This window comes from Desmodus rotundus, chromosome 12 (assembly GCF_022682495.2).
Source record: "Desmodus rotundus isolate HL8 chromosome 12, HLdesRot8A.1, whole genome shotgun sequence".
NCBI lineage: Eukaryota > Metazoa > Chordata > Mammalia > Chiroptera > Phyllostomidae > Desmodus > Desmodus rotundus.
The window spans coordinates 30,642,070-30,662,787 of record NC_071398.1 but is presented as its reverse complement, the minus strand read 5'-3'; the positions used below and the strand labels follow the sequence as shown (position 1 = coordinate 30,662,787).

General features: G+C 41.9%; 1 protein-coding gene across 10 annotated transcripts in view; it reads right to left on the bottom strand.

Annotated features, from left to right (window-relative positions):
* Positions 1–20,718, bottom strand: part of BANP (BTG3 associated nuclear protein) — a 141,048-nt gene that overhangs the window by 70,121 nt on the left and 50,209 nt on the right. For 7 of the 10 annotated variants that reach the window (XR_011650594.1, XM_071219751.1, XM_045191842.2 and 4 more), the window contains 2 exons: positions 9,134–9,250; positions 7,264–7,439 (listed from right to left, as the gene is read on the bottom strand). Coding sequence is in view for 9 of the 10 variants with exons in the window: in XM_071219751.1 (XP_071075852.1) it covers positions 7,264–7,439; positions 9,134–9,250 (293 nt within the window). In the remaining variant the exon portion in view is untranslated. Of the gene's footprint in view, positions 1–7,263; positions 7,440–9,133; positions 9,251–13,031; positions 13,061–20,718 lie in introns of those variants that run through there. The other 3 variants (XM_071219752.1, XM_071219753.1, XM_053915413.1) reach the window with 2 other exon arrangements.

The following is a 20,718-nucleotide window of genomic DNA, read 5'->3' as shown; positions in this document are numbered from 1 at the left end:
CTGGCTTTTGTAAAAGACTGCCCAAACTATTTATGAATTTCAAAAGCAACATATGCATAAGATAAAAGAAATAGTTCCAAATATGGATGGTAATACAAAACAAATCCACACAGAATTCAGTGAACAGGAAGTCTCAGGCCAGTGTCCTGAAACCTTTCAGGCTGCATTACTGTATACATACAGCATGGCTCAAAGTGTTTCAAGAGCCAGGACATGGATTCTCTGTAACTAAAAATAATTAATTTCTTCCTCCTGAGGAAGAAAGTAAGAATCCTATGTGTAATACACGAAACATTTTACTATTGTACTACTTACAATTGTCTGTCCCATAAACAATCATGTGTTGGGGTATTTCAGGGTCCCGGGGGGGCTGTTTTTATTTATGTAAAAATAAAGCAGCATTTTTCACAACATGTCAACTCTGGCCATCTACTAGCTAAATATCTATGAGGTCATATACAGATCATCCCAACCGTGCATCAGTGCGACACTTGGGGGTGGGCAAGGGGCTGGAATGATTAAAAGAGAAGGGAAAGGCACAGCATGTCCTGAACCACGTGAATAGCTACATGTGGAAAGGACAACTGCAAAGACCAGGTGACCTTCCAACAAGTCATCCTTTCTATGAAATCAGGGTTTTATAATTGCATGAAACAAAATTTGAGAATTTTAGAAATCTATAGGAATTGGCATTCCCCAAATTACAAATTACACAGATTTCAATTTAGAAATGGTACATTCTACCATTTTCTTGTAAAATGCTTTTCTGGTATGGACTATTTCTGTTTTGTTTTTTGAGTGAGATGTTTTAGGTCAACAATTCTATTATAGAGATTTTACCAGTAATGCTCAAATACTTAAAATGAAAATACTCCTTGACCATCCCTGAAGTTGTCAGGACCCTGCCACGAGCCAAGTTCTCTGTAACTGGGCACCCTCATGGCTAACGACCACTTGAATGGAGTTAAAGGAAGGCCTAAACTGCAGCCTTAGCATGCCCTGACCCCACATTTCAGGTTCTGCCCCAGCCTCCTCTGCCTACCCTCTGCATTTCTGCAGGTGGTGGGATGTGGTTTCAATTATTTGCACAATACTTCTGCTCTTACATTTCTTCACCATCAGTTATCTCACCAGACTCAGAATCTGGGGTGTGGAATCACTAGCATCATGGGAGCTATTATGATCGCTCTGTTCTCCCATTTCTATAAAAGATCTCACTGCTCTTACATTTCTTCACCATCAGTTATCTCACCAGACTCAGAATCTGGGGTGTGGAATCACTAGCATCATGGGAGCTATTATGATCGCTCTGTTCTCCCATTTCTGTAAAAGATCTCAGAGTCTCCACCATATCCATGAGTGAAGGGGTGGAGGGAGCTAGGGCCTGACTCACTCCAAGACGTCCCTAGGAGAGAAGAACGTGTCACTGAGTGGCAGTCAGGGTTAGGACTTAAGGGACAGGACATCTTGTATTGCAAGATGACACGTGCTGTCTGAAGACACAGATCAGTGTGACATTTCTTTGAGGTTTTTTGACATCTCCAACGTTCAGATATTTCATGTTTACAAAGGAGTCAGTGGTTAGAAGACTGAGAAGCCTGGTCTAGGAGAATCTTATCTACACATTCGAAGTCCAGTGCACCAGACAGCTACACACACAATACCCAAACTAAAGCCATGCTGTGCAGTGTGTGTGGAGGGCAGAAGAGTAAGGTGGCCCCATGACCTCTACACATGATTATGTCATGGGACAAAAAGGATCCCATAGATACCATTAATGCCACTGATTAGTCACCCTTAGGGTGGAGTCTCCAGGTGGGCCTGACCTAATCATGTAAGGCTTGTACAAGCAGAGTTTTTTCTGATGGTGGCAGAGGGGGATGGGGATGATGGAGATGTTAGAGGGTCACGGGGACTTGACACAGGAGAAGACCATTGTAAAATGAAGGGGCAATGGGGCAAGAACCTGAGCACAGTCTTTGGCCAACAGCCAATAGGAAAATAGGAACATTGGTCCTCTAACTAGAAGAGCCCAATCCTGCCAACACCCTAAATAACCTTGAAAGCAGATCTTCCCCAGCACCTCCAGATACCAGTCCAGCATGGCTGACACCTTGACTCAAGCCTTGTGAGCCTGTGAGCAAAGGCTTCTGCCCTCCAGAGCTGTGGATGACAAGCAGTGCTGTTAGACCCACTATGTTGGTTGCAATGTGCCATGCAGCACAGAAAACAAATGTTTGTGTAAACTTAAAAAGGAACAATTAGAAAAGGCTACCAGGGAGGCCTCTAAGCCGTTGCCCTGCTATACCTGGGGCTCTGAAGCTGCAGGACCACGCTATCCATTGTGCCTCCGGGGGCTCCAGGGCTGGTAAGTCACAGGACCTACTTTAGGAAATGTGTTGGGTCAAACATTAATACGTGGAATACAAGGTATTTGTGAGCTATTTCCAAAATAGTATTAAATCCATACTCAAGCCAATCTCTGGACTGCCCTTTCCCAGCTTTAAGTTCACCAACAAGTTTTTAAAACCCTAGTGCTCAATCCATGTGTGAGTTGCTCCCAAAACCCAGTGTTCACATACTTCTCCTCTGACCCTCACTCCAAGGTGCTTCACTCACGCTTCAAAGGTTTCAATGTAATGTCACCTCCACCATGTCCCTCTCCTATACCAGACAACCTCTGGAGCAAACATCATTAACTCTAGGGTGAAAGGATGAGCCAGGAAAGAAGGGCTATGGCTTTTAAGTGATGGATAAGGTGCTGGAGGTGAGGACCAGGGGAGCCCGTAGTCTGGGGAGGAACAGGGCCAGGAATGAGCCAAATGAGGCTTTTCCTCCTAGTGTTGGATCACATGGTACTTAAAATCTGGCTCTTAAAATTTCTGAGCCCTTACAAATTAAGGCGTTTACATTCTGACTATGAACTTCATTCACACATGTGACACCTCCAGTGTCAATAACACCCTACCCGCTGGCCCCTTCTTGGTTTTAGACACAGTAACTTTGTACCTGTGGCCCAAACACACATGCTTATTGGGAGTAATGTGACATCTTTAAGCTTTACACAGGTTGATATTTGGGTTTTTTTAACTGGCAATTCAAGAAGGTTGAATCACATAGAGGATAATGATACAGGAAAATGGAAAAAACGAACAGCTCTTGGTAGCAGAGTCAATTCTTTTCCCACCGCTATCAGTGTATTTTCAGAGAAACAGCATGACCACACACCACTGGCCAAGGCCAAGGCCACCCACTCAGGCCAGGACAGTCAGGAGGTCAAATCCTCAACAGCAGAGTGGGGCCAGGCAGGCGTCTTTCCCTGTGAACTTCTGCCTGCTTAGCACGGATATTGTCATGAGCTCAACAATGAAAAAACAAGTGTTGAAGGAGTGGTCAACCCTGGGCACAGACAGGATGTCCCTAATCAGTGTCATATGCTGTCCATTCTGAAATTCAGCATGAGACACTGAAATGACGTCGCCCTCCCAGACACTGTTCTAGACTGTCCTCCCGCCGCTTTTCTCTCATGGAGGAGAAGCGCAGCACTCACCACGTGGTCATGCTCAAACATCCACTGGCATTCTTGTACTAGTTCCTCTTCATTAACTTGATTTTATTCTGGTCACTAACCTGCCTGTAATCCTATTCTTCCTACTAGCCAATTTACGATCACTAATAAAATGTGTTTTAATGTTATCACACAAAAAATTTACATAAAAATGAGTTTATGTAAAATAAATTACGGAAATAAATTCTCAAGAAATGTTTTTGGCTAAATTTCCCTCCTTATGTATATAAGGCTGATGTTTTAGGACTCCAGGAATTTGTATTAACCTTACTTCATAGCCCCTGGCACCATGGCCATCCTGGGGAACATGACTTGGCTTCCCATTACTGTGACTGACCACCCCTCACAAATGAACTGCTTCTCCCGAACTACATTTTACCACTCTCACCGAGCATATCCCAGTTATTTACCATGTAAGTCAGCTTCCTGACTGGGCTTTGGAACATCCATAAGGCCACCCTCTGACATTAATTCAATTACACTTGAAGTACAACCTTCCCACTAAAATTAAGTATCCAACATTTTATGCACAGGATTAGTCAAGTTTTCTGAAAATTATCACATGCATAAGTAGCAAAAATTTAAATTCTTCATTAAGAATCTAACTAAACCCCTTTATTAATCAACAGATTCCATTCTGATCCATGTTTGCTCGTTTGTTTCTCTAATTCATTAGCCAGTTTACTGTTTGAGGGAGTATACCCAACACACTTTCTGTACCTCATACAAACAGAGGTACATGAAGACCAAAACTTCCGAGGACAGACAGAGTAAAAACTAGGGAATAAGTTTACTGTTCACTGCTCTCAAAAGCACATTTTTCTTATTCTACGGGAGTTTATGCCATGGCAGATGGAATTGCCTAAGCAAAATACTGGGATAAAATGTTATAGTACCTTTGCAGTATAAAAAAGTAACTCCAGATTTGATATAAAACAGCATGTCAATTCATGCAAACCATTTATAATTCTTCAGGAGTAACCATGTTGATACCTGTGGTTCTCTAAAATTTCAGGCACTTAAATATTTTTATAAGAAGATAAGAACAATCTGTCTTGTCACAGCTCTGGGCTCTAATCAGGAACTAAAGACAAGCCGATGGCCCTTTAGCACTTTGCATATTAACGTTTCTTTAATGTAAACCAGCTGACTTGACATTCTCTCCAGTTGAGCATGTTGCTCTAGTCTAGGGGAGGGCGCGGCAGGAGACGGCTAATCTGCTCTTCAGTGCGTTCATAAATCTCACAGAAATATTCAACAGATGATGCCGTTACAGGTCAGCAGTAAATCTGATACAAGAGACATTAATGGATTAGCTCTTTCTCCAACATTACATACACAGCAGTGACTTAAAGACGACTCCATCCGTCTGCCTCTGTATCATCTGCCCAAACCACTGTGCCAACTAAGACTGCTCAATCCAAGCTCCTGTCACATTGAAACTGCTGGGGGAAACCTCCCCAAGGGCAGTGTCAGTGAAACACATTTATTACAAAATGTTTCTCCTAATGAAATGGTAAAACAGAATGGTCTTAAATTATCACCTCCTCTTCAAAATAAAATTTAAAATCAGAAAGATTTCTGTAATTTGCCCCAATTCTAACAATCTGTGTTGTACATCAGTCATGTTTGATCAAAACAATGTTTTCTTTTTCCTCTATTTTAATAAAAAAGAGAGAAACAATAGGTTTTAAATGTTGTTATAAAATTTGCTCAAAGGCTTTGCTAAACAAAAATATTCTACACAAAGTGTATCGCCTCATATTTAAAGAACTTAGACGCAGATACAAAAAAAATCTGTATTTTCTTCTCAAATATTAATATGCTCAAATATTGATTTCTTTTTGTATGTTCATTTTAATTTCAATCTATTGTTTCCCTCCACTGAAACATATTTTACACTAATCAATCACATTAAGGAACATAAATTTAAAAGATGAAATTTTTTGCTTTTATGGTAACCCCAGACTCTCCCCAAATTATCCAATATTACGTTCCTTAGCTGATACAGTTTAAACCAAACAAACATTAGACCTGAAACGGTAGCCAGACCTGGTGAGTATTTACTCAAAATCCAAGTGAAAAAAGAGTAACAGCAATTCATGTAAATGTGATTTAATCCAATACTCATAAGCATAAATCAAATCTCTCTTTCCATCAAATTTAATGTGTAAAAAACCTAATTGCCCTGACCCAGCAATTTCACTCCAATTTCCTGGGTTGACTGTGTACCCAAGAAAAATGAAAACATACCGTCACATAAAAACCTGTACACATATGTTCCCAGCAGCACTATGCATAACAGTAGAAAAGTGGAAACAAGTGTCCATCAGCAGATGCACGGAGAGACAAAATGTGGTCTTATCCATGTGGTTGAGTATTATTCAGCTATAAAAACGAGGGATATACTGATGCCTGCTACAATGTGGATGACATTACATGACTCCCTGTACGTGAAAGGTCCGTAATAGACAAACCCATAGACACAGAAAGTAGATTAGTGGCTACCAGGAGCTGGGAGGAGGGAGAACTAGGAGCGACTGCGTGGGGTTTCTTTACAGAACAATGACAATGTTCTGGAATCGGTGGTGATGGTTGCACATCTTTGCGCATACGCTAAAAACCACTTCAAGTGTGTGACTTAAAACGGTGCAGTTTATGGTATGCAAGTTAGAGTTCACTTTTAAAAAGAAGTTGCCCATAGTGTTCTTTTCTCCCCCTTACTCTGCCATCCCACTCCAATCAATTTACGTAAGAGAAATTTTGAGTAAAACATTGTTTTTAATGTTTCAGACATGGTAACAAGTCTTTCTAATTGGAAAATATTTGTTCAGTAGAAATACCTACCTTTTGTTTTGGGGAAAATTCAACAACTTAGCCATAGAAGCAGAAAAACCTCTCAAGTTCCTACTAATAAACAAATTGCAGACTTTTGACCTCAATAACAACACTGAATTTGTCTGAGTTCTCTCCTTTCTCCTCACGCTGTAGTGAGTACTGTGTGGGAAGTGTTAAGTTAGCCCCCAAAGGCATGACAGAAGTACCAGGAGGCAGAATCCTTCGAAGGGCACACCAGGCCAGCCGCACTGACCAGGGGACAGGGGAGAGTATACCTCAGGCCTTGGCAGGAAAGAGGACAGAGGAACAGAAACCCCAGTGTGGGTGAAACGGGTTCACTTACAGGCTAACGGCCACACCACGCTATTCCCTCTGAGTCTCACTGGAAGAGCCGACACACCTCGTGGCATGGACCAGACTTGAATGTGCAATCGCCCTGAGGGGCTACGTCAGGCCCTCATCAGAGCAGAGACAGAGCCCGACCTATTGTCCAAGACAACAAGCCAACTAGCAGTTATACCACTGGTAATAAAAATTAAAACTGTCCATCACTAGAAAGCCCCCAGAACTTGATTAAATAAATGAAATGGACTGAAAATGATTATGTAAGTCTGTATTAATGTGGAAAGACTTCTACTATGCAAAGGAAAAAAGCAAGTTATAAAATCGTAAATCAGTGTTAACATAGAAAAATCCCAGAAGATTTACAGAGAGCTCTGGATGTGGAATTTTTCAGGTTATTTTCACTTTATCATTTTTATATTTCATCACTTTTTAAAAACAAAACCATATATTCGTTTTCTAAGACAAGGGGTGAATTGCTATTCAGGAAATGAAGGGAGGCTTTGGGGGCGCACCTTCTGAGTTGAGGGTGATGAGGGTGACGTTGTTCCCTATGTTCTGACTTCCCGACTGTCCGCATGTGGAAACGGAGTCGCTGGCCTCAGACCCGCTCTCTCCGTCCTCATTGTGGCTGTCTTCTTGCCCCGGCACCTTCACCACAATGGTGTTCTGCCGACGCCCAGGAACCGCGCTGAGCAGAAACAAAAACAGCATCAATGTTGTGAGAGCCACACAGCGGACAGGCAGAGACCAGCCCGAGTCACTGCCGTGCTCTTCTCTCCTTCCCTGGTCAGAGACTAACTTCGCACGGAGCGGTGGGCCACAGTCTTCCCATGCAGCTCCTTCTACCAAGATTAATAGCCATTTAGTGCCAGGAAACAGTCCAGGGTTGGAAGAAACTGTATCTCATTTTCCACGTTTAAAAAAGTGTTTACATCAGGAAGCAAAATCACAGCTTTCTGTGCACAAGACCTAAATGCTGTCATCTGAGGTATTCCTACAAACGTTGACATTTGCAGAAAAGTAACTTTTAAGGCTATCTCAAAGGAAAAAAGAAATTAAGAAGTATGGCTAGAGCTTCCATTGACCCAGACATTCTGGAAATGACTCGGCCTTTGAAAATGCAGTTATCACTCCCAATTACTCCCACTCACAAAAATGCTGAAGTGGGTCTAAAAAGCCAGTCAAGTATCTCCGACAAAATAGTCTCACCACCATCAGGGGTCCCGCACAGAGCAATGAGATATTGCCAGAAAAGCAGGGCACTGTCCAGCTCCAAAATGTAATCAAAAAGGAAAAAAGAAAAATAAAAGACTATCCAGAGCCATGCTAGTTGCCTTTTTAACGACCCTTTCAACATCCCTTCATGTGGACTGCTATGCACTGAGAAAAAGGAGAAAAGCACAATTTCCCTACTGACACATCAAATTGTGTTTTGAACCCTGGCCCTACCCAGAGAAGGGCGTTACATTTTCTCCACTCCACAGAGGCCTGTCTAAAAGGCCCAGACTCTGCCGGCTGACTCCACCCAAGCCACTCCAGACGCATGCCTGACCTTGCCTCTTTTCCACCTGCCAGACCTCCTCAGCTTCTGAGCACCTGGACACTCAGACTTCACCACCCTGTCTCGCCCCAGCACACAGGCCCTCAGCAGGACAGCTGGGCTCCCAGGGACTTGGGCTACAACAACAAAGATAATAGGACACAGCTGGAAGAGGAACAGTCTGAAAAGGAGACTGAGAAAAGGCAAAACAGAACTTTGAGGAGACATGGGTAGGAAACAAAAAGCAAAAGAGCCCTCTTGGGGACACCTTATCAGGAAAAGTCCCCCAGGGCCACCTGCTGCATACCTCACCGTCACACCAGGGTGGTGACAATGCCCTTTTTGCACTCCCATCTCTGACAAAGGTTACATTCAAAACGCCTCAAAAGAAAAAGGTGTGAGAAGAAAACCACTACCTCAAAATGTCTCCACCACTTAGCAAACTTACATGAGGATGTCTGTTCACCTGACATGCTGCTGGACAGACAGACAGATGTGAGTAAGCCATGAGCAGATAAGAGGATAAGGGCTTGACTGACTGTTGTGAAAACACAGCACAGTATCCCAACACCACACACTACACTGGACACAACAGTCCCAAATGCCACCTCTCTCATAACCTCACACTCTTGCTCTTCTCCAGCTCACCTGGCAGGATCTCGGCCTGCAGCCTGACACAGCCCTTCCAACCGCAAAGAACTGTGGGCTGTGCCTATGGTGCCCCACCCATGTGAGGACAGAAATGCCCAGCTGTGCCCAGGTCAGAACACTGATCTGTCCTCAAGGGGACTCATCACGGTGGCAGTGGCAGTGAAAAGTGGAATAGCGTTGTGGCTACTGACTTGCTAATGATATTTTCCAGGGAATCCGGTGCCCTGTTGCTCAAGGGGTCTTCCATCTTGGCTACAATGGCGTTCTGCCGATCATTGTTGAGTATTACTGTAGTCTGGGGGACGACGCTAGGGAACAAAAGAATCACAAAGAAAAAGAAGACCTTAAAACAACAACATTCATTGTAAGAGTGCATAAGAGTAATTCAATACAGTCAGCTCCCAGTGATGAGCACTATGGAAGGGAGGTGGCTCCAAGCAGATACCACATTTAAAGGAATAAACAATTTACACTGGGCAGGGAATAAATAGGAGATGGGGATTTTTTAAATAGAGACTTTAATCTTCCTCATTGTTGGTATTCTCAGTTTGTACAATGGGCTAATACAGGAAAGGGATATTTAAACCTTTATACAGAATAAATCTAGATGTTACAAGTTATGCACAGTAAATAAGGTTTCTAAAGTATCATGCTTGCATGAAAAACAGCTTGATATTTTTAATCATTCCACCCCAACAAATTACTACAAGAAAAATCTTGGCTTTTGTAACTACTGTACTTATCAATATCTTGCCAAAATGTCAGTGTTGCTCTAGAAAGAAAGGGCAAACACAGTACAGGGACTGCAGGCGGGCCGCACGGCACCGACTACCTCCAGGGTCCACTGGGAGAGTGAGGGAACCATGACCAAGGGGCCTCGGGGTTTTGTTTTGAAGGAAAATGATCACCGGGAAGAAGTAAACCCTCACCAGGCACCTTCCTTCAGGTAACACTCTATGTTCACCTATAGCCAATAGCCTGTCTCAAGAGGTACACTCACTGAGACATCTCAGTCATTAACTCCTAGCCCTCAAGGCTCATGGCCCCAGGGAATTTGAGAGTCTGCGTTGTTCTGGAGGTCAGACTGCCAGAGCAAGCATTTGATACAGACAGCAATGTTATCTGAAGAGAGAGTCATTCTTGGATTTCACTCTCCAAATCACAGTTGTGGGAAACATTGCCTTTACTTGAGAAGATTCACGGAGCCAACAGCACACATGAAAATCTAGCCCACTGCCACAGCCACACAGCTGTCCCCTCCCAAAATCAGGGCACAAAAAGAACACTTCCTGCCCAAGTAAACTTCAGGGACATGGCGTGTTCTTCAAAAATAAGAGCATGATCCACTACACTTCACTCAAAGGTCATTTGTTCAATTATTCTACTTGCTCTTTGGTGACACCTAAAGTCACCACCAAACCCTGAGGACTTTGCAAGTAACACAGGTGGCCTCTGACTTGGTCACATACAGCTGATAATTTCATGCTTCTCTTATACCGAAAGAGACAAAAAGGTGTGCCTGCATCTGGTGTTTCCCAAAGTGTATTCTGTGGAACACCAGCATCCCCCAGGATGCCACACACATGCCCATGCCCATTCCCTGCGCAACTCAGTAAGGAACTTCTGCTGATGCGCCACACAGCAGTCCCCTCGTGGGCATTAGCACACTGAAGGTCTGAGAAGTCCCACAAGAAATACACAGATTGAAGTTTATTCATGTCCACCTGGCAGCTTGTTTTGACTAAATATACCTTTTCCCCTAAAGATTATTAGGCAACCAGCTTCGTGTTGGAATAAGCATAGCCCTAGAGGTATCCCAAGACTTCCAGGAGGTTCCTGAGTGTGGGCAGCTCTCAGCATCTCAATGTCAAGATCCTCACCTTCCAGAATGTAATATTTCCTAAAAATGATTCTTCTTGTGAGAGCACCCCGGTCAACTTGTTCAGTCCACTTTTAAAAAAATCTCTACTCTAAAAAACCTCTCACTCTAATTATACTCGCTCTAATTATAATCACTCTGATTATACTCAGGTGCACTGTCCGTCCAGGAAAAGAACGCCTGAGGTGCAGACCCAGGGGCAGTCTGAGATACGGCGATGCCTCTGGTGACCCACTGGCAAACCGTTCTTTGCTTTCAACAAAACTGACAGGACCTAGGTAAATATTCGGCTCACAGATCATCAAAAATAATTTTTGATGATAGACCACAACAATTTTTGGCATATAACTTGAAGACCTGAGGAACTCTTTCCTCTCCCACATACTTATTTATGGGAACATTTCTCAGAACTTAAAACTGTAAAAGCTAGAAAAGGAAATAAAACCAATGCTGAACCCTGTCTCATTTTAAGCAATAAGTCATGAGTTCAGCAATTAACTAAATCCACATCTATCTGAATAATACATTCAAAATATGGGGTTATTAAGAATTTATTATAAATGAAAGTAATACATTGTTGTTTTCTTCAACTGTGTATTTATAATTGTAATAAATTTCTTTAACCCTTGGAGCCTTACTGTTGCAGGAAATAAATAGTTTAGCTTCAATTTCTATTCCTATTTCTGTTACTAAGGAGTGTGACAGACTGAAAGGTCAAAAAGCAAAGGAACAATGTAAAATTTGGCTGTCAAAAGCCTATTCAGGGGATTTTTTAAATGAATGATGGTTTTAGATTAAAATAGTTAAGGAACAATGAATCATTTTTGTTTTTTAAATATCAATATTACAGTATGCCAGAAATTACAGCCTTTCAACTAATCCAATTTATGTCAACCTCAAATTGTACAAAAGAGTATTTTGTTTGTCAAAAATTATGGAACATCCATACCACATTAAGAAGAATGAAGTAGTTATCTAAGGGTTGATATGGAAAAACTGTCACAATATTAAGTTTCTTGACTAGGCTGAATTATAGTCCCCATTCAATCAGACACTAATCTGGATGTTGCTATGAAGAGATTTTACAGATGTAATTAAAAGTCCTAATTGTTTGAAATTATTCAAAAGAAGGAACATGCTGGGTGGGCCTGGCCTGATCAGATGAAACCTTGAAAAACGGTTTAGGCTTACCCTAAATGCCCTTAACACCTTAGGGCAGGTGTTAAGAGACTCCAAACAGCTCCTACCAGCTGAACACAACCTCCCTTCCTGTCCACCTGCCCTACAGACTTCAGATGTGCCTGGCTGCTCCCACAAGTCTGTAAGCCAATCCTGCGTGATAAATCCCTCATGGGGGTAGTGTATTACTCTTTCCGTCCCCCTCTCTCTCAGGCACATTATCTCCTGATGGTTTTGCTTCTCTGTTTGAACCCTGATGGTACATTTTTAAGTAATTATAAATCTACAGGAAGTTACAAAGGAAGTAGTATATCAAGTCCTGTGTCCCTAGTGGTGACATCCTATAACCTGTAGTACAATATCAAAAGCCACAAAAACCATAAAAATTCTAGAAGAAAACATAGGCAGTAAAATCTCAGACATCTCATGGGATAATATTTTTGCTGATATGTTCCCTGGGGCAAGGGAAATAAAGGAAAAAATAAATGGGACTACATCAAACTAAAAAGCTTCTGCACAGCAAAAGAAACCATCAACAAAATGAAAAAGGAACCCTCTATATGGGAGAACAAACACATTTGCCAATGATACATTGGATAAGGGGTTAATTTCCAAAATACGAGCATATATAAAGAATTTAATACAACTCAACACCAAAAAGACAAACAAGTCAATCAAAAAATGGGCAAAGGACCTGAATAGACACTTCTCCAAAGAGGACATACAGATGGCCAATAGACATACAAAAAAATGCTCAAAGTCACTAATCACCAGACGTGCAAATTAATACCACAATGAGATCACCTCACACCTGCCAGAATGGCTCTCATCAACAAATAACAAGTGCTGGCGAGGATGTGGAGAAAGGGGAACCCCTCATGCACTGTTGGTGGGAATGCATATTGGTGCAGCCACTGTGGAAAACAGTATGGAGGTTCCTCAAAGAATTAAAACTGCCTTTTGACCCAGTGATCCCACTTCTGGGAATATATCCTAAGAATCTGGAAATACCAATTCACAAGAATACTTACACCCCTATATTCATAGCAGCATTATTTACAATAGCCAAGATCTGGAAATGGCCCACGGTGCCCATCAGTAGATGAGTGGATAAAAAAAAGCTGGTACATTTACACAATGGAATACTACGTGGCTGTAAAAAAGAAGGAAATCTTACTTTTGCAACAGAATAAATGGACATGGAGATTATTATGCTAAGTGAAATAGACCAGTCAGAGAAAGACAAATACCATATGATCTCACTTATATGTGGGATCTAATGAACAAAATAAAATGATGGACAAAATAGAAACGGAGGCATGGACACATGGAACAGACTGACAGCTGTCAGGGGCGGGTGCTGGATGAAAGAAGGTGAAGGGATTAGCCAAAGAACGTAAATGCGTAACCCACAGACAGACAACAGTGTGGTGACGGCCAGGAGGAAGAGGGAGCAGGAGGTAGGTGGAGGCGGGGAAGCAGTGGAGGAAATGGGGGCATCTGTATTAGTGTCAACAATAAAGGAAAATAAGTTACGTAAAAATACCAGGAAAATGGCATTGGGACAATCCTGCTAACGAGACTACAGGCCTTGCTCAGATTTCACTGGTGTCTGCATGCATGCACGTGTCATGTGTGGTTCTATGCATCTGCCATCACGTGCAGATCCACATACTGTTCCATCGCCACCAAGGAGCAGCCTCGTGCTACACCCACCTTCTCACCCCAGCCTATCTCCTCGCAGCCTCTCACCTGTTCTAACCTATAGTTCCAACATTTTGGGAAAATTATAGACATGGCATCATACGGCACATGACCTTTACAGACTGGCTTTTTGCACTCAGCACAGTGCTCACCAAGGTCATCCAAGCAGTAGCACATATCACAGTTCACTTGGTACTGGGCTACTGAGTTTTCCAGGGCACGGTGTTTGTTTAGGTAGACTGTTGTGTTTAACCTTTCACACACAAGGGTATCTGGGGTGTCTGCAGGTTTTGGTTATCACGAATAAAGCTGCCATGGACATTTGTATATAGATTTTTGTGTGGTCATAAGTTTTCATTTCTCTGGGACAAATGCCTAAGAATGTGATTAGTGGGCCATATGGCAAGTACCATATTTTTCGGACTATAAGACACACCGGGCGTAAGATGTACCTAGGTTTTAGAGGAAAAATAGGGGAAAGAAAACCCCAAAACCCCGCTCCACCACCGCACCCTATACCCCCCACCCCCTGCGAGCCAGCTAAGCTATATTCGGACTATAAGACACACCCCCATTTTCCGCCCAAATGGGGGAGTGCGTCTTACAGTCTGAAAAATACTGCCGAAGTGCATTCCAGGGTGGCTAAACTATTTTATACTCCTACCAATAACAGATGAGATCCAGTTTCTCCACATCCTCTTCAGCATTTGGTGGTGTCATTATTTTCTTATTTAGCCATCTGATAGGTGTGGAGCGGTATATCATTGTGGTTTTAATCTGCATTTCCCTGATGACTAATGACATTAAACATCTAGATAGCCATATGCTTATTTACCCTCCTGTATCTCCTCTTTGGTAAAACACCTGTAGCATTTTTTACTCATTTTCTAATTGGGCTGTTTATTTACTGTTGAGTTTTGAGACTACTTTATTCTAGAGACCAGCCCTTTGTCAGATGAGTGGTTTGCAAATATTTTCTCCCAGGCAGTAGCTTGTCTTTTCATGCTCCCAGCAGGTCTTTCACAGAGCATAAGTTTCTTATTTTGACCAAGTGCAATTTATCTTTTTATGCTTTCAGTGTCAAGTCTAAGAAGTCTGCTTAGCACCCAGGGATTTTCTCATGTGTTTTCATATAAAGGTTTTCCAAGTTTACATTGGATATTGACATCTGTGATCCATTTAAATTAATTCTTGTTCAAGTTATGAGGTTGACATCAGTGTTCTGCACTTTTTTGCCTGTGGATGCCCAATTGCTCAGCACCATTTGCTGTAAGTCTGTCCTTCTTCCACTGAACTTCTTTTTTACACCTTTGTCAAAAACTAGTTGGGCATATTTGTGTGGGTCTATTTCTGGGTTCTCTATTCTGTTCCATTGATCAATTTATCTATTCCTTGGTCATTTTGATTTTTAAAAACTTTCTTATGTATTCAATTCATTCTTCTGCAATCTTAAATCATTATCTATGCCTTTACCTATAACTATATGTTGTTCAAGCTCATTAAATAAAAACTTAATCAAGATTAAGGAGAAGAGAAATAGCTAGACCCACAGACTGTCCTGATTGTTTTAATTCTAAGACTATGCTAATTAACAAGCTGAATATTCTTTTTTTTTTTTACCTCCCCTCCTTCTCCCCACTGAAAACCCTCCATGTGATATCCATTTCTCTGACTCTATTCCTGATCTAGTTTGCTTAGTTTTTGTCTTTGTTGTTTTTCTTTCTTTTATTTTTTTAGGTTCATTTGTTGATAGTTGTGAGTTTGCTGCCATTTTACTGTTCATAGTTTTGATCTTCTTTTTCTTAAGTCCCTTTAACATTTCATATAATAATGGCTTGGTGATGATGAACTCCTTTGACTTGACCTTATCTGGGAAGCACTTTATCTGTCCTTCCATTCTAAATGATAGCTTTGCTGGATAGAGTATTCTTAGATGTAGGTCCTTGCCTTTCATGACTTCAAATACTTCTTTCCAGCCCCTTCTTGCCTGCAAAGTTTCTTTTGAGAAATCAGCTCATAGCCTCATGGGCACTCCTTTGTAGGTAACTCTTTCCTTCCCTCTTGCTGCTTTTAAGGTTCTCTCTTTGTCTTTAACCTTGAGTAACTTAATGACGATGTGCCTTGGTGTGTTCCTCTTTGGGTCCAACTTCTTTGGGACTTTCTGGGCTTCCTGGACTTCCTGGAAGTCTATTTCCTTTGCCAGATTGGGGAAGTTTTCAAATGAGTTTTCAGTTTCTTGCTGTTGTTCTTCTCCTTCTGGCACCCCCATAATTCCGACACTGGAACATTTCAGGTTGTCCCAGAGATTCTTCAGCCTCTCTTCATTTTTTTTGGATTCTTGTTTCTTCATTCTGATCCAGTTAGGTGATTATTTCTTCCTATTGTTCCAAATTGTTTCCTTCCTGTCACTGTTGGTTCCCTGAATATTTTGCTTTATTTCATTTTGGGTATCTTTCATTTGTTCTCTCATTTTTTGACCAAGCTCTATCAGTTTTGTGAGCATTTTGATTACTAGGGCTTTAAATTCTCCATCAGATAGGTTAGTTATCTCCTCCTTGCTTAGCTCTCTTTCTGAGGTTTTTGCACTGTTTTTTCATTTTGGCCCTATTTCTTGCTTGGGGCCCCTGATAAGTTGTAAGGGGGGGTAGCCTTCGGTAGTCACCCGGGCAGGGTAAAACTCCCTGCTGCACTGTGGCGCTGCTGGTCTGGTTGTTCTCTTTGACTGTTTCTTTAATTCCATGGTTGTCGGAGTTCCATGCAGTTTGATTTTCTGGTACTTCTGGTCCACAAGCTAAATATTCTTGTTTACTTCTAGGATTATGCTAATTATATAAGTTGAATACTCTTGCCTAAATATATTGGGTTGGCCAAAGTCTGTTTAGTTTTTTCCATAAAAGATACATTTTTCATTTTCACCAATAACTTTATTGATTTGGATATTCTGAGTGTGTCAGCTATCTCCTGCTATTGGCTTCTAGTGCGTAGAGGCCAGAGGTGCTGCTGAACATCTTCTAATGCATAAGACAGCCCCACAACAAAGAGTTATTTGGCCAAAATGTCAATAGTACCAAGAAAACTTGCAAACCATTTTTGACACATTTGATCAGTCACAGCACCTTCTCCATACACTGCAAAAATCTTTTTTTTGCATTTCAGTTGCATTTTTACCTTTCTTGGAATACTAAAGCATAATAAGCTAAAAATGTTGAGTATTTTCTTCCCTCTTCAATATTAAAATGGCTGCACAAAAATGCATCAATTTTGATGGCTTTTTTTTTTTTTTTTTAAATGCAGGCTGAGCCCAGGATGGTGAGGTTCAGTGAATTGAGTGCTGGCTCACAAACCAAAAGGTCGCCGGTTCAATTCCCAGTCAGGGCACATGCCTGGGTTGCGGGCCGGGTCCCCAGTTGGGTACCCTCATACATGGATGTTTCTCTCCTTCTTTTTCTCCCTCCCTTTTACTCTCTCTAAAAATAGATAAATAAATAAAATCTTAGAACGCACACTGATATGACAGCTGTCACAATATAATCTAAGAAAAGTGTTTTGAATGAAGTTAAAGACAACTAAGTACCACCAGAGCCATCAAACGGAGAAAAACTAAACTAACATTTTGGCCAACCCATAGTACCAGAAGTAAAACACACCCTATAGCTTGGTCCAGTGATCTGTGATGGGTGAAACAAAGACCATTCACCCCCGTGGACAGCGCCTGTGAGTGCAGGACCCCACAGACTCCAGCAGGGACAGTCCCAGTAGCAGGACAACCCCAGGGGCTCTGTGTGAAAGGAATCATTCAGTCCTGGAAGCCAGAGGGAAACTTGCAGTATCTTCACTGCAGAGAAGGTCAGTAACTTGCCCAAGTCCACACAGCTAGTAACTGGAAAAGTTAGGTTTGAGCCAAAATCTTCAAGCAGCAGAGCCAGCATTCTTAACCAAAATCAATGAAGCAAGAGTCTAGAGCCCCCTACTTCTGAAATACCAGAATTTCCTAGGGAAGCTAGGGCCCACCCCCAGACAGCCTGGAACTTTTTTTTTTAAAGCAATTTCCAAGGTGATTCTGATGGATGCCCCTAGTTTAAAACAACAAAATTATATACAACCTTATACTACTGGTACAAATCTCCTCTGTTCACTGTTCCCCCACAGCACACAGTACCTTCTCATCAATGATACAGTTAGGTTATTTTACTTTAGTCTGTTATGTGGTTGTCCATGTACAGGGATATTTTTGTCCTTTTTGTTCAGTTGTACATCACAACTGCTAAGGTGAACGACCAGTACACAGTCAAGCTTGTCTGTTTAAGACATGAATGAATTCAAGAATGAGCCTCGTATCTGAATGCAAACCTCTGGTTGTTGCCTGTAGATTTCCTTAGTCTCATGCTGCTAATCTGAATGCTAAAAGAAAAACGGTTAAGAATCACAAGCCAGAACAGAAACCTAAGAATGCAATGCCAGAGGCCTAGGATGCTGTCATACATTGGAATTTCTGAAGATACTAACCTGAGGGTGACCTAGAATCCTATGGTCTTACTGGTGTGCACCCAGCATGCATCACAAGGCCTGCTTGATACTAGACACAGTGAACACCAACATTAATATTAACTTTTAAACCTCACAGAGTTGTGGAGTCTCAAGGAATACTAAATACCTATATGCATGTTTTGTACCCTGAGAAGATTCATTCAATGTGAGCTTTGAGAAGGAATTTATCTGCTGAAAATGAACTCCCCAGGCCCAGATTTTATAAACAATGAGAGCCTAGTGGCTGTGTCCTGATATGGGCTTCTCACTTACTCTGTACGCTGAGACCCTCGGCTTCTCCTCGCTGTGCCTTGTTTGTTTATCATTTGAGCCAGCCACTGCAGGGAAACCCTGGCTTTGACTTTCTACCAATGGACTGAGACCTGCCTTATCCAATCAGTACTGCACAATTAGATACCTTATTTACATAAAACAGACCTAATTTAGAACCTGAGCAGGAAATTTTTTAAGTAAAAGATGGCCTCCCCCACTTCCACCAGGTAAGAACATGGAGAAAAAGGCACTGTGAACCCTGAAGAGAGCCCTCACCAGACCATGCTGGCACCATGATCTCAGACTTCCAGACTCTAGAATTACTGAATTATCTCCATTTTTCAAATCAGGAAGCTGGGGCCAAGAAAATCCAAGTACTCGTAGCAGACTCAGTACTAATTTAAGCCCACTCCCTGCAGTGAGAAAGCCCTACTGCTTGTGTGGACCAGCACTGCTTCTTATAGCATGGAGTGCTGGTGGAGCACCCACCTCAGCAAGGCTGATGCTTAGTGAGCTGGTGTGAGACAGGACAAATTGTGACAACAGGCTGAGTTGGGGTTCCCTTTTTGATGAAGGGGACAGGGAAAGACCACAAAATGACAGTTGCTCTCAAGAGCTGTCAAGATGATGTGGAATGGTAAGCATTTACCATGAAGTTCCTACTGGTGATGTCTGTTCTTCATATAGATATTTTACTTTTCTCAATTTCTAATAATTTAGCAGCAGCACTATCTGTAACATAATGAAAAGCAACTGTCACATCACTCAAAAACCATAAAACAAATGGTAATGGAAGGGTGGTAAACACACAATACAATACACAGATGATGTATTATAGAACTGTACACCTGAAACCTGTATAATTAACCAATGTCATCCCCAAAACATTCAATAGTAACAACAACACAAGATGGCCCTTTTTGTCTCAGTGGAACACAATTTAGGTTGCTGGCTAAATCAGTGTCTCCTGGGCTGCAGCTCCTTTTGGTTAAATAAATGCCTTTTATTCTTTATTATGGTCTAAAACTAACTTTTCTTTTTTGGTTTACAATTATCTCATTCACAGAAACCCTAACTTACTACTTTTATTATCATTTTACCGACGAAGAAACTGATGCTCTGGAAAGGTAAGACTCTGCCCAAGTTCTCACCATTTGTTGGTGACAGAGCCTGGATCTGAAACCAAGTAGGCGTCACACTCTCAGCCACTTGCTGTGCAAGAGCAGGAATAACCCTACTTCAATTACTGCTACCACTTACCTTTTCAGTGTTTCAGCAACTTAGCTGTTTTGTTTTTAAACCTATTTTGTATCTTCAGCTTTCAGAGTTGTCATGGCAAACATTCTCCAAGTCACACTTAGGAAGTGGCCAACTTCTTGTCAGTTTCAAGAAACTGCTGCGTGACCATGTTAGAAGTACCTGTATCATTACTTTAAAATGTCAACTTCCTTGTCCCTTTTGTTCATCAGTCACAAGAAATGGACTATCATTTGAATGTACACTTAGGGGCTTTATTCAAATCTATGCAACCCCCCCCCCCCCCCGCAAAAAAACCCTACCAGAATAAAAAGACTTGGAAAATGTAGACTGTAAACTATTTTTCACAAGTTTGTGTTTGCCAGTTTTTATTACGAAAGGAAAACTAAAAACAAGTTGTACAAAAGCAGCCCCTTGGTTTGAACCAGAGCTTGGAGCCCATACAATGCAGGCAAGAACGGGGCAGGGGTGGGGGGCCAGGACAGGATCAGCCAACACTTGAGAGGAGGTCGGTATCTGACGTGTGGAGAGCCTAACAAGGAACACGTGCAAACCTGGGACAGAGGCCAGGTGCGCCAGAGATGGCACCCAAGCACTCTACTGAAGAACTAGGGGTGTCAGATCTGTGTATGCTTAGAATACTTCGTAGGAACTCTAACACAGAATCTGCTAAAACCCTATGTAGATTTCAGGGACTTATAATTGGATTCTGGATGTACACACACATGCAGACATACACACACACACACCTCTTACCAAACACTAACAGAGAAACAGAAAACCCCTTAGAACCGGAATAGTCAAATAATTTAATATTTAGAGCCAGCTCCATGTCTCTGGAAACACCACATTGATTCAGGTGTCAAGCTCAGGGGGATGGGCAAACATCAATGAACAAGCTCTGCCTATATTTTCCATCCCTACCCAAGTTTCAGTGCACTGGGGTTCAACCAAACA